Source organism: Trichechus manatus, unplaced genomic scaffold (genome assembly GCF_000243295.1).
Source record: "Trichechus manatus latirostris isolate Lorelei unplaced genomic scaffold, TriManLat1.0 scaffold00046, whole genome shotgun sequence".
Classification (NCBI taxonomy): Eukaryota; Metazoa; Chordata; class Mammalia; order Sirenia; family Trichechidae; genus Trichechus; species Trichechus manatus.
This window is the reverse complement of record NW_004443982.1, coordinates 6,563,134-6,577,964: the sequence shown is the minus strand read 5'-3', so window position 1 is coordinate 6,577,964 and position 14,831 is coordinate 6,563,134. Positions and strand designations below refer to the sequence as shown.

General features: G+C 39.4%; 1 protein-coding gene across 1 annotated transcript in view; it reads right to left on the bottom strand.

The window, feature by feature from the left end:
- Window positions 1-14,831, bottom strand: part of SLC9A7 (solute carrier family 9 member A7) — a 219,560-nt gene that overhangs the window by 89,434 nt on the left and 115,295 nt on the right. The window contains exons 2-3 of the mRNA XM_004376907.2: window positions 10,008-10,207; window positions 7,410-7,487 (exon numbers count right to left, since the gene is read on the bottom strand). Coding sequence (XP_004376964.1) covers window positions 7,410-7,487; window positions 10,008-10,207 — 278 coding nt within the window. The remainder of the gene's footprint in view (window positions 1-7,409; window positions 7,488-10,007; window positions 10,208-14,831) is intronic.

The window sequence follows — 14,831 nt, the reverse complement described above, 5'->3', positions numbered from 1 at the left end:
GTTGTTAGAAGTTGTCAAGTTGGCCCTCAACTCATGGTGACCTCCTGCAAAACAGAATGAAATGCTGCCTGGTTCTAAGCCATTCCCATGACTGGTTGCAGATCAAACCATTGTGCTCCATAGAGTTTTCACTGGCTGATTTTCAGAAGTAGATCCTCAGGCCTTTCTTCCTAGTATGTCTTAGTCTGGAAGCTCTGCTGAAACCTATTCAGCATCATAACAAAATGCAAGCCTCTACTGACAGACGGGTGGTGGCTATGCATGAAGTGCATTGGCTGGGAAACAAACCCAGGCCTCCAGCATGGAAAGTGAGAATTATACCACTGAACCACCACTGCCCCCATACATACAAAATACATACACACACACACACACACACACACACACACACACACAGACATGGATTTATTTCTCACAAGTGATTAGGCCTGTGGGATATTCTGCACAGGGGATCCTGAGTTATGGCTCTCACTTCCTCAAGGCATAAGCTATTCTCATTTGAAAATCAGAACTATTTAACAAAAATAGATCAACAAGATCCCCCAAACACCCTAATCAAACAGGGACCAGGAACACACTATCTAAAAAACAAAAACAAAGGCAGGAGAGCTCTAGCACTACAGCTGAGCAACATGAGGGAAAAGAGAGCACAGGAGGAACCAGCCTGGACCAGACAGCCACTATGAAGTATGACCAGAGAGAGGGCTGCGGGCATCCTCTGGCCTGAGTTCTAGACAGCGGCTCTAAGGCCTTGGCTTCAGTCTTCCCCAGTGCTTGCCCCAACCTGTCACCAAGGCTGTGGAGCAGGCATTAAGGAATGCCTGGTGCCCCTAAGCCACCTCATCAGAAGAGAATCCTTCAACGGCTTGCCACACCGACACTCACCAAATGAGGGTACTGCCTGTACTTATTATGCTTGCCTCTTAAATCAGTCATTGTCCCCAGTCTTTTTTTTTTAAGCTAATGTAATTATATACCAATGTTTCTAAAAAACTAAATTTCAAAAAGATCAACAACTGTGAGCCTCCTTCCCTTTAAAAGTTCCACCAAAGGCTTAAATCAGGAAGGGCTGGGAGTTTGTCAAGGAAGGGACCTGAGACCAATGAAACTCATGTGAAAGCATCAGAAAAAGTTTTAATCCCAAGTGGGCTGCTTCTGCTTGCCACTCAGCTTTCTTTCGGGTAACCATCCCTATGGTTAGTTTGAATGTATTCAATAAATTCATATGCAGGGTATTAGCTAAAGCAAAAAAATTAGGAATGTAAATTTGCTACCAAAAGTACATTCATAATATATTCCAAAATCACACCAGACACACACACACACAATTACCCATTCCCCATTCATATCTACTGTTATGTGCCAAAATTTTGCTACATCCTGAAAAGGTAACCCACCTATTTGTGCATTATTAGACCAAGTGCTTAAACGTATACTTCACAGTTTACAAAGTACTTTCACATTAGCCCATCCAATTCTCACAAAAACTCCAGCACAGAGGTGTAATTTGGACCATTTTATATGAGCGAAATCTAAGGCTCAAAGCTGTGACGTGACCTGCCTGAAGCCACACGTGAACTGAACTGCAGCACTAGAAGTGGGAAGATCTCCTGCCCCAAGCACATTGCACAAGGCTTCCCTGTGGGGATATGTGCCATTAAAATATGGATGTATAAAGTCCTCTATGCTGCACAGCATGTTGAGACTTGTCCCCAACATGTTGATACTTGTCACGGCTTGTTTTTCCAAACCCATTACTGATTGGCTTGTTTACCTGAATTCCTCCTCCCTTGCCCGAAACTTATTGTTATTCACCCAAAGCCCATTGTTCTGTTATTTGCTTCACTGTTCGCTGTATTGACTATAGAATAAACTCCTGGGACTGAAGCTGGGTTTGACTCCTCAGAGTGACCCTCCTGGCCCCACTTCTCTGTAAGAGTTGCGGCATTGGTTATTGTCTCCGCCGCCCCGACAACCGTCGCCGCTGCGACACTTCCCTTCTACCTAGCTCCTTGATTCCCATCCTTTTGGGGAAGAAAGGACAGGAGGTGTTGAGTGGAATCCTGCTTATTTCAACCTATTCTTCTTTGGCTACAACACAGCCATGACTGGTTCGGAGTCTCCCCTACTTTTCCCTCTCAGCTATGACATTCCCTGGTAAAGCCTTCAAGAATCTAAGCCTAAAACAGATCAGGATGAGAAGGTCCGGTGAAAATCCACATGACATCTCAATTCCTACCTGTACTATTCTAAGCCTTATATTCCTACTCATTGGGAAACTCTAACTTCTCCCATTCCTACTGACAAGTTTTAACATGTTATTGTGTATGTGTATGTGTGTGTGTGTGTGTGTGTGTGTGTGTGTGTTTGGTGAAGTTCACCAAAATTAAAGGCTTCTACAGGTGAACTGTTTCCCTGCCAATGCCCTGGAAGCAAAATTTGTGTAGTGGCACAAAATCAAAGACAATTCCAATGATCTTTTTTTAAGTCAGAAAAAAAGCCCATGTCTGCATGATGATTATATGTGCGTAGGTCAAAGTGTCTGAATCTATGTTTACACATCAGCAGTTAAACAGTGAAATATTTATTACACATTTAATTGACAACAGGTTTAATCAGAGTTGGCAAACATAAGAGCTACTTAAATGCCTTTATAAGGACTATTTAAAGTGAAGAGACTAAACTAACAGCTGATAACCTAAAAGACTAGCATTTCAAAAACTGAAATTGCAAACTGTTATTTGGTTTTCTTCGGAGAAAATGGGGCTGACAAAGGGAAGGCTCTGCAAAACTGAAGGTGTTTTTTAACCATTAGAGTGACTTTCACAATCTATGATTTGGTTTCATTGTGTTATGGATTGAATTGTGTCCCCCCAAAATATGTGTCAACTTGGCTAGGCCATGATTCCCAGTAGTGTGTGACTGTCCACCATTTTGTCATCTGATGTGATTTTCCTAGGTGTTGTAACTCCTATTTCTATGATGTTAATGAGGTGGGATTAGAGGCAGTTATGTTAATGAGGCAGGACTCAATCTACAAGATTAGGTTGTATTTTGAGTCATTCTCTTTTGAGATATACAAGAGAGAAGCCAGCAGAGAGATGCGGGGCCTCAAACCACCAAGAAAGCAGTACCGGGAGCAGACCCCTTTGGACCCAGCGTCCCTGCACTGAGAAGATTCTCGACCAGGGGAAGATTGATGAGAAGGACCTTCCTCCAGAGCCGACAGAGAGAGAAAGCCTTCCCCTGAAACTGGCACCCTGAATTCTGACTTCTAGCCTCCTAGACTGTGAGAGAATAAATTTTTCTTTGTTAAAGCCATCCACTTGTGGTATTTCTGTAATAGCAGCACTAGATAACTAAGATACATTTTACAGCTACTATGACCATGATTATAAAATAAGATTAGTTATTTAAAATACCAAATTAATTTTAAGAACTATCTATATGGGATCAAATTGACAAAAGCAACTTGAAAGATTAGACAGAAACCTTAGGGGGCAGTAAGTTTATGTTAATGGGGGAGGAACAACTCAGAAATGGAGGGTGAGGATGGCTGCATAACTCAAAGAATGTAATTAATATCACTGAATTGTACATATAGAAACTTTTGAATTGGTGTATGTTTTGTTGTGTATATTCTCAACAACAACAAAATAGATAAACTAAAAAAATATTGATCATCCATTTGACCTCAAGAGGAGTTCCCAAATTCTCCATTTAGATAAAGAATAACATTATTTATATCTGTAATAACCATCTCCTTTCTGATACATGTCAACAGCTGACATGCAGTTCAGATGACTTTGACAACTCCACAGATTAGGAGAAAAAGGGTATATTTTTTGTACAGAAAATCTAAATTGGGAGGCAGTGAAGCACAGAGGAATGACCTGGAGCCCTAGAGTCAGAGTCAGCCCCATACCATATACAAAACCTCATACACATCACTTAATCATTCTAAATTCAGTTTCATCACCAGTAACATATAGGAAACTCTACACGTCTGTGAAGGCACAAATGTGTGTTGGAGTAGTACGGAGAAATAAACAGACTTCTGTTCCTCAAGCATCCATCCACCGTGGAGAGGGACTTAAATGTCCCATCCCCCTGGGAGGTGATGTAGTAAGTGTAGTAAGGTGAGCTCACTTGGTCTCTGAAGGGGGAAACTGGCTTGACTCTGACTTGCAGTCTTGACCCTCTTGTGCAAGGTGGGAGATTGTTCTTGCACCTCTTGCCTCCATGCTGTGAGCCAAACAGGCAGCCTTTGGTAGGCCCAGCAGCTTCTAAGATCTCTTTCAGCCTCCCTACCTGTGACTGTGACTGACCTAGCAGCTAAAAGACATGCCCTGTCTTCATTTCATGAAGTATGTAGCAAAGAGCCCCATTACAGCCTCAGGTCTAAGCTACATCTTCCAACATAGGTTACAGGGACTTCAGATCATAAATCCATCATCCAATCACCTGTTAGTTCCTTGTGTCTTTTTATCAGTGAGTTGGAAACCAGGGGTAGGGGGAATCAGTGAGCTAATCTCCAACCACCATCACCTTCTTACAGAGTTACTGTGATGATTAGAAACAATGCATGTAAAAACAGAAATAAGGAATATATGCAAAGTTCCTAAAACACAGCAGATGCTTAATAAACTGTAACTATATTTTATATTTGTTGAAAATAGTTTTAAAACCTTCTGAAAACTGCAGAATTGCTTCAACAGAAGAACCAGCCTAACATGTGAATGTCCTCTCATAAAATGAGTTGAGAAGTGTTCTCTCCTCTATTTTCTGAAAGAGTTTGTTTAGGATTAGTATTATTTCCTCTTTAAATGCTTGATAGAATTCACTAGTGAAGCTCTCTGGGCTTGTGAGAAGGTTTTTAATCATGAACTCAATTTCTTTAATTAACATAAGGCTGTTCAAGTTTTCCATTTCTTCTTTGCTCAGTTTGGTAATCTGTGTCTCTCAAGGAATTTGTCCATTTTACCTGAGTTGTCAAATTTATTGGCATAAAGTTGTTTATCCAAACCAAACCCATTGCCATCGAATTGATTCTGACTCATAGCAACCTTACAGGGCAGAGAAGAACTGCCTCACAAGGTTTCTAAGGAGCAGCTGGTGGATTCGAACTGCTGAACTTTTGATTAGCAGCTGAGCTCTTTACCACTGCACCATCAGGGCTCCAAAGTTGTTTATAGTATCCTCTTATGATCCCTTTAATATCTGTGTGGCCTGTAGTGATGTCCCTTCTTTTATTCCTGATATTTTTTGTTGTTAGGTGCTGTCAAGTCTATTCTGACTCATAGCCACCCTATGTACAACCAGATACTTCCTGGTCCTGTACCACCCTCACAATCATTATGCTTGAGCCCATTGTTGCAGCCACTGTGTCAATCCATCTCATTGAGGGTCTTCCTCTTTTTTGCTGACCCTCCACTTTACCAAGCATGATGTCCCTCTCTAGGGACTGGTTCCTGATATAAATAATTTTTAATCTTTCTTTTTTCTTGATTGAACTAGCTAGAGCTTTATCAATTTGGAGGGCATTCTCTAGTTCATAAGAATGTTATTGGGTTTTGTTGGCAGAGATCTCTCTTCTTCGGGCTGACTGAAAAAGCTTCCCTTCAGTGCTCATTCAGAAAGAGAGCTGAAACAAGCTCCACTGCTGTTATCTGAGGGAGGCCCTTTTAGAGGCTAAATTTTCAAATAATACCCCCACAATGGGGGAAAAGGGAGCCACCTACACCGTTTGTGAAGTAGAGGCTTAGCCCTAACCTTGCTGCTAAGCACAATGGCCCTCAATAATAAGGATAATTAGATGTTTTTAACTTTTTATTTTGGAATAATTACAGACATAGACTTATAGAAGTTGCAAAGATAGTACAGAAAGGTCCTCTGTATATTTCACCCAGTTTCTCCCATTGGTTACTCCTTACATAATTATAGTACAATGTTGAAACCAGGAGTTTGACATTGGTACAATGTGTATATAAAGTTCTATGCCATTTTATCATGTGTAGATTCATGTAATCACCACCACAATCAAAAAACAGAATTATTTCTTAACCATGAAGCTCTCCCTCTTGTTACCACTTTATTGTCACACCCACCCTCTACACTCCTACCATCTCTAACCCTTGGAAACCACTAATTTGTTTTCCATCTCTATAATTTTGTCATTTCGAGAGTGCTATATAAACTAAATCATACATTATGTGACCTTTTGAGATTGGCATTTTTCACTCAGCATAATTCTCTGGAGATCCATCCAGGTTGTTGCATGTATCAATAATTTGATCCTTTTTATTGCTGAATAGTATTCCAATATATGGATGTATCACAGTTTGTTTAACCATTCACTTATTGCAGGACATTTTGGTTGTTTCCAGTTTAGGGCTGTTACAAACAAAGCTGCTATGAACAATCATGTACAGGTTTTTTGCGTGAACATAAGTTTTCATTCTCTGGAGTAAATCCCCAGGAGTACAATTGCTGGGTCATATGGTAATTTCAGCTAAGGTTTTATAAGAAACTGCCACACTATTTACCAGAGTAGCTGTACCATTTTACATTCCTAGCAGCGATGTATGAGATTCAGATTTTAAAAAAGAAATGAATCATTGATGATGAGTCAATTATAGTCTCTGAACAGGTACAGAACACAGTAATAAGCAACCTAGGAGAAGGCAAAAGAACTAGATAATTATGTAGGTAAATTAACACACAGATTCGCATGCTTTAAGAAATACTGGTAACTCACCGCCCCCTAAGGCTCCTATCTTTCAAATTGCTGTTGTCAATTTGATCCCATATAGATAGCTCTTAAAAGAGCATAATGCTCAAGGCAGATGTTTTTTACTAGTTAAGCTAAACTATTGTTTGGTTTTAAGAAGATTTCAGGGAATATTTTTTGGTTTAATGTTTAAAGATTATCTCAGGGTGATAGTTTCAGGGGTACATCCAGCCTTCATGGCTCTAGAAAGTCTGGAGTCCATAAGAATTTTAAATTCTGTTTCACATTTCCCCCCTTTTGACCAAGACTCCTCTTTAGAGTCCTTGATCAAAATGTTCAGTAATGGCAGCCAGGCAACATCCAGTTCTGGTCTCATGGCAAAGGAGGCAGTTGCTCACGAAGGCAATTAGCCACACATACCATTTCTTCCTCCTATTCCTGATTCTCCTTCCTCTGTTGCTCCAGAACCTTAGGGGTCAGTGAGTTTATGTTACTGGGGGAGGAACAACTTGGAAAAGGAGGGTGAGAATGGTTGCACAACTCAAAGAATACTATCAATGTCACTGAATTGTACATGTAGAAACTGTGGATGTATTTTTTGCTGTGTATATTCTCAACAACAACAACAAAATAAATAAAATTAAAAAAAAAGAAAGAAATACTAGCAAAAACCTTTTACCTTCTTTAAACTGTATCCAGCATGGAAAATAATTGGAGGCAGCAGAATATTAAAAAATACCTCTGGATCAAATGTTACCTAAAAGTTTAAAAAGAAAAAAGCCAATTTTTAATTTAATACCAACTAGTGCAATAATAATAGTGCAATAAAATGAGTCAAAGCCAACTTGGCAGCAACAGTGCTATAATATTTGCTTTAAATATTTTAAGCCATTCACTTAAGGTTAAATATTTAGAGAAAATAACATAAATGTGGAAAACCATGGACTCATCACAGGAGAAAAGCCACAAAATAGCTTCCCCTGTGGACTGACATGTTCTTCTCCCCACAACACTACTGACTTCTGATCTTCATGCATTGCCTGAATACATATTAACACACAACAGTTCAATGGAATTTTCAGAACTCACAAAAAGTTTCTCACCAATGTTGATAAACAAAAAAAAAAATCTTAATTTTTATCAAATCCTTATAAAGGCTCAACTGCAATTAAAGATGCAGTAATGATTTTTTATTTCCCAGGTCCTCTTCCAGAATCATTTATAGACATAACTCTACTGAATTTAATCCTCTTTTGAGTGACCAGCCTTCTGTGACACTTAATGTGGCCTAGATCAAAGTCACCAGTAATGCCAGTGGCTTCCTGAATATCAACATAAATTCAGCAATTCTAAGGGGAATGAAATTACCTGTAGATTTGATAGAGGGAAACTACTCTGAAACTATCAAACAGCAAAATCTTATCACATCCAGAAAAGAATTAAGCATTCTATAAGCTTGCTAAGCTTTTTAAAAAATACATTCATATTGGTATATTTACTGGCTTTTATTTCAGTTAATTATTTTAAATCTTCATTCTAATGATTAAAAGTAAAGATTCTAAGTTTTTGGGAAACTAGAAATGTTAATATGCCTAATTAAGAGTAGAGTGGTTCTTTCAGATTATATTTTATTCTATCTTCTTGCTGAAGACAAAAGTACTCTGAAAAGCAGGGGCTGTCAGAATGAGAAGGGGCCTTGAATAATACCACCAGCTGCTGTTGATTCCGACTCATGGCATATGTGTCAGAGTAGAACTGTGTTCCATAGCATTTTCAATGGCTGACTTGTCAAAAGTAGATCACTAGGCCTTTCTTTCAAGGTGCCTTTGGGTGGACTTGAACCTCCAACCTTTCGGTTACCAGCCAAGCACATTAACCATTTGCACCACCCAGAGACTCCTGGACAATACCTACTCAATATGAGGACATTGGGCCCAAAGAGGGTGGGACTTGATGGAAGTCACCCAGTAATGTACAACTAGTACAAGGGTTTTCTGACACCCAATCCAATGACCACCAACCTGCCTCAACATGCCTCTTCTCCCCTCAACTAGCAACGATAATCTTGGCCTTGCTTGTTCTCCCACCTTTGCTTTGTGTGATAAAATGTTAAGCAGAGGGGACTCGAATAAACATTTTTTCTAAAGAAGACAGAGCAAAAGTCAGCTTCACCTTCTATTATAATCTAAAAAAAATGGAAACAGGTTGGGATCTCTTCCCTTTTTTCTCCTATTATATCCAGTATGAAGGGTGCAAGCTGTCATTTAAAAACAGCCATTAGCATGGTATTTACCCTGGGTATCTTTCTCAGCTGCATTTAATTTCACAAGTGTTTATGGAAATTCTATGCATTCTTCTGAAGGGTTAAAGGCAAAGAATACACTAGTACTGCCGTTAGGGACACAGAAAAGATGGTTAGGTTTAATGCTCCGGGTCAAGACTAATTTTCTTTAAGGATTAGAGTAGATTATGAGAGCAAGAAGTACACTCTGCCTTGACTGCAAGCCTTCACATACACTAACCTTGTTCTATATTCAAAGGGGCTCCCCACAACTTGGATTCCCCAAACCATTCTGCAGAAGCCTTCCTGCCGATAAGCTCTGGTCTATAAGGTAATGGAATGTATATCAACAAAAACAGATGTCTTGCTTATCCTGGAAATTATCCATGTGAGGAAACACAGAATCCTTTTTCCTGTGGAGTACTTTAGCTATCTCCAACATCAACAAAAAACAATGTTTGGACTCAAATTCTAAAACAAGACCTTCTTCCCGGATGATTCATTAAGTCTTTAGCATCAATCACCATTGAGAGTAGGCACCCAATAAATATTTGTAGAATACAGCAAAAGAACAATGCAGAACTAAGAATTACACTTCTGAACCATGAAGCAATAAGCTAAAAGTGAAATAAATCTTATTTAGAAAGAAACAATCTCATCTCTAACCTACCAACAAGGATAATCGACATAGTAAAGAAAAGATGGGGGTTGGAGAGACAAGCTGTGTGGGGATGTACAAACAAATGCATGGCACAGTCACTGCCCATGTCAGCTCCTAATCCTAACAAGCCCGAGATGGTCACAAAGCTGAAAGGCTTGGGTTCAAATCTGGTTCCTTGGTCTCCTTATCACAGGCCAAAAGCTTCTTATGAAAACTGAGAGCCAGGAATTACTGATATTCCAGGAGTTTGAAAAGATTTCTTTTCATAGAGTCAAGACAGAGTAAGGAAATAAAACTCATGTCAGGACAATGATGGCTGATTGTCCCCTGCTCACCTTCCTGAGCATGTCATTCTGCTCTACACTGTTGATCTTGCCAGGGCTGATTTCTCCTTTCAGGGTGTATTCGAAGAACTTCCCACTGACATTCACTAATAAGGTGCTGAAGGCCCTGTCTTCCTGAGTGCAGCTGAGGGACTTGTCATGGCCACTGGTGGCAGGGGTGCCGTACCTTAGGATCACCCCAACGATGAGTCCTGAAACAGAGGGGGGAAAAACATCAGGCTTGTAGAAGGACAGAGAGAGTGTGGAAATAATGGCACAGTCAAGTTTCAACAACTAAAAAATTCAGAAGTGGTATTTTAAGTGTGTACTTTAGGAGCAACTCCACTGTCCTTCAGAAAAAGTTATGCATCCTTCTATTCTGGTTTAAATCCCTTCAGTCACCAGGACAACAAGATGGGACAGTACCCTTGGTAGTTATTATGACACTTTCAGCACTTTTAACAACTGATAACGTCTCATTTCTTGGGCTTTTGGTGGAGGAAGTGGGATGATAAGAAGCAAAGCTTTTTTGCCAAGGACAGCACAAAGCAGAACTGCTGAGCTCTTTGATTTTCACCGGCAGCATCCCTCAAGCCAGTCCTGCTGCCATCTGCCAGAAAGGACCAGGCACTGGAATTTCAAGTTGCTATAAATGCAACTTGCTTTGCCACACACCAGAGGAAGGAACAAAATGAAATGCTTTTGCTTAGGTCATTCCAAGCCCTGGGTATCATGGAGAAAGTAATTACATCCCTTAGGGAACTAAGCACCACAGTGCAAATTTGAGCAATCATGATTCAGGGACTGTACAGCTGGCTTCTTGGGGCTGTGGCTACGACACAGCTAAGCTAATGAGCTGCGAGTCTCATTCAGTTCTTAGAAATTATAGGGAAAAATAACAGCAAGACAGTGTATAAACACTCATGAGTCAGGAAGGACTGCTGCTCACCTGGTCCTGGACATGAGTCAGACATGACCAAGTAACAGTGAATGAAGTGTGAAAAAGCATAAATCACCACCAGACACTTTCAATAATTCTCTTTTAAGAGGAAAATTTCAGACTTCTCTTTCTAGCCAGTTCTTTTCTAGCTATACTGAAAGACAGAATAGCAAAATGTTACCCAATCTCATTTTACCATTTATGGAGAAAGTTGTACGAGAAAAAGAAATAATGTTTACAAAATTCTACATATAATGTTTTATAATGTCTTTTAACACCAAGACTTAGGAGAACTCACAAGACATTGTTGAGTAGCAAATAATACATAAAATCTAGAAAAATACATTTATTTAAGACAAAATCTGTGTCTGTACTGCTTTATCATTATTACGACTTATTAACAGCTAGTTAGAGTTCGTTAAAAAAATTGAGTTGTAAAGTTTTATTACAAATTAAAAATGATGTTCTTAATAATCACAACTTGTCCATATATGAAACAATTTTAAAATCTTATTTAAGGTGTATGAGAAAAACTAAAAACTTTTAAAAACATGCTTATCATTACCAAAAAGAGATGTCTTTATGAAAAAATAATTTTTAAAAACCCACAATACAGATAATTCTAGTTATCTGGTCAACAGGCAAGCACTTAAGGTCTTCTGCAGTGTCAGTCTTTTGCTCATTTCTTATTGCTGGAATTTCACATTTGTTTCTTATTAAATGACCAAACTGGATGATGGTAAGTTGACACTCAGCCCTCTCCTGCTCAACTTGAGTAGAGGATGCATTCTCAGCTGGTTTTCTCCTTGCCATGTTGTGGTTTAGGGTTTCCTGGGCCTCTGAGTTGTAAACTGAAGTTGTGGAGGTACCTACATGGAGGTGGCTGCTGATCTTGAGTTTCATCTCCTTGATTTTCCTTATCTTCCTCACTGCCATCTCAGTAAGTAAGGGCCCTGAAGACTTGTGGTCTATAACCCCAATACATAATCTACCTCACTGGTCTACCTTGTTTTCCTGCACCAAAAATACACCAACCCATATGGTATAGTGCTCACTCAAGGTAGAGTTTGAGTGACTTCCCAAACATTTTAGATTCATACTTATTATCATCATAGTACCTGACGCAAAAGGACAGAGTCACTGCTATACTACTGTCGTGGATTGAATTGTGCCCCCCAAATATACGTGTCAACTTGGCTAGGCCATGATTCTCAGTATTGATTGTTCTCCATTTTGTGATCTGATGTAATTTTCCTATGTGTTGTAAATCCTAATCTCTGCCTGTGGTTAATGAGGCAAGATTAGGTTATGTTAAAGAGGATTAGGTGGGATGTGACAACCTAACTCAGGTTACAGCCCTGATTGGATGTAAGGGGAGTTTCTCTGCGGTGTATACACCATCATCTTTTATCTTACAAGAGATAAAAGGAGAGAGCAGAGAGATAGGGATCTCATACCACCAAGAAAGAAGAACCAGGAGCAGAGCACGTCCTTTGAACCTGGGTTCACTACGCTGAGAAGCTCCTAGACCCAGGGAAAGGCTGATGACAAGGACCTTCCCCAAGAGCTGACAGAGAACATTCCCCTGGAGCTAGCATCCTGAATTCAGACTTCTAGCCTCCTAAACTATAAGAGAATAAACTTCCGTTTGTTAAAGCCACCCACTTGTGGTATTTCTGTTATAGCAGCATTAGATAACTACTAAGTCCACATTTAGTGTTTTCCACTTCAAGTAAGAACAGGATGCAGAAGGATACTTTGGTGAGAAAATGACAAAGACTTAGAGAAAACACGAACAGCCTATCTGCATCTGCTATATCTGGAAGACATCTTCTGACAGGGAACATTAAGAGTTCATAACTGTAAGGAATTGAAAATACAATGTTAGATTGAAAATGCTCAGAAAGATGAGCATTTTCAAAAAAGATAAAGAATATACACAAAAAACTTGAAAGCAGAGACTCAAAAAGAGACTTGTACACCAATGTTCATTGCAGCACTATTCACAGTACCAAAAGGTGGAAACAACCTAATGCCATCAACAGATGAATGGATAAACAAAATGTGGTACATGAATACAATAGAATACTACTCAACTAGTAGGAAAAATGAAGTCCTGATACAAGCTATGGTATGGATGGAGTGTGAATACATTATGTTGACTGAAGTAAGCCAATCACAAAAGGACAAATATTGTATGACCTCACTTATATAAAAAGACAAGATAAGGCAAATGTATAGAGACCAAAGTTTATTACTAGTTACTCGTGGTTGGGAGGGAGGGGGAAAACAAGGGTTAATGATGATGGAAAAATCACATTAATTAAAGGTAGGGTGGCAACTACCACTCGTCTGTCAGTTTTTCATACTGTGGTAGCTTGCATGTTGCTGTGATGCTGGAAGTTATGCCACCAGTATTTCAAATACCAGCAGGGTCAACCATGGTGGACAGGTTTCAGCTGAGCTTCCAGACTAAGACAAACTAGAAAGAAGGACTTGGCGATCTACTTCTAAAAAAAATTGGCCAGTGAAAACCTCATGAATAGCAGAGAACATTGTCTGATATAGTGCCAGAAGATGAGCACCTCAGGTTGGAAGGCACTCAAAAGACAACTGGGGAAGAGCTACCTCCTCAAAGGAGAGTCGACCTTACTGATGAGGATGGAGTCAAGGTTTCAAGACCTTCATTTGCTGATGTGGCATTACTCAAAATGAGAAGGAACAGCTGCAAATATCCATAAATAACTGGAACATGGAATGCATGAAGTATGACTCTAGGAAAATTGGAAGTTGTCAAAAATGAAATGGAATGCATAAAGATAGATATCCTAGGCATTAGTGAGCTGAAATGGACTGGAATGGGCCATTTTGAATCAGACAATCATATGGTCTACTATGCCAGGAATGACAAATTGAAGACGAATGGCATCACATTCATCATCAAAAAGAACATCTCAAGATTTATCCTGAACTACTACACTGTCAGTGATAGGATAATATCCAAACACTACAAACAAGACCAGTTAATACGACTATTATTCAAACTTACACACCAACCACTAATGCCAAAGATGAAAAAATTGAAAAATTTTACCAACTTCTGCAATCTGAAATTGATTAAACATGCAAGCAAGATTCATTGATAATTACTGGTGATTGGAATGTGAAAGTTAGAAACAAAGAAGAAGGATCAGTAGTTGGAAAATATGGTCTTGGTGACAGAAACCAAGCTGGAGATCACATGATAGAATTTTGCAAGATCAACAGCCTATTAATGGGAAATACTTTTTTTCAACAACATAAATGGTGACTATACATGTGGACCTCACCAGATGGAATACACAGGAATCAAACTGACTACATCTGTGCAAAGAGATGATGGAGAAGCTCAGTATCATCAGTCAGAACAAGGCCGGGGCCAACTGTGGAACAGACCATTGATTGCTCATATGCAAATTCAAGTTAAAGCTGAAGAAAATTAAAATAAGTCCACAAGATCCAAAGAACAACCTTGAGTGTATCCCACCTGAATTTAGAGACTATCTCAAGAATAGATTTGAAGCACTGAACACTATAGACCGAAGCCCAGATGAGTTGTGGGATGACATCAAGGACATCATACATGAAGAAAGTAAAAGGTCATTAAAAACACAGGAAAGAAAGAAAAGACCAAAATGGATGTCAGAAGAGACTCTGAAACTTGCCCTTGAATGAAGAGTAGCTAAAGCAAAGGGAAGATATGATGAAGTAAAGAGCTGAACAGAAGATTTCAAAGGGTGGCTGGAGAAGACAAAGTAAAGTATTAAAATGAAATGTGCAAAGAGCTGGAGTTAGAAAACCAAAAGGGAAGAAGAACACACTTGGCATTTTTCAAGCTGAAAGAACTGAAGAAAAAA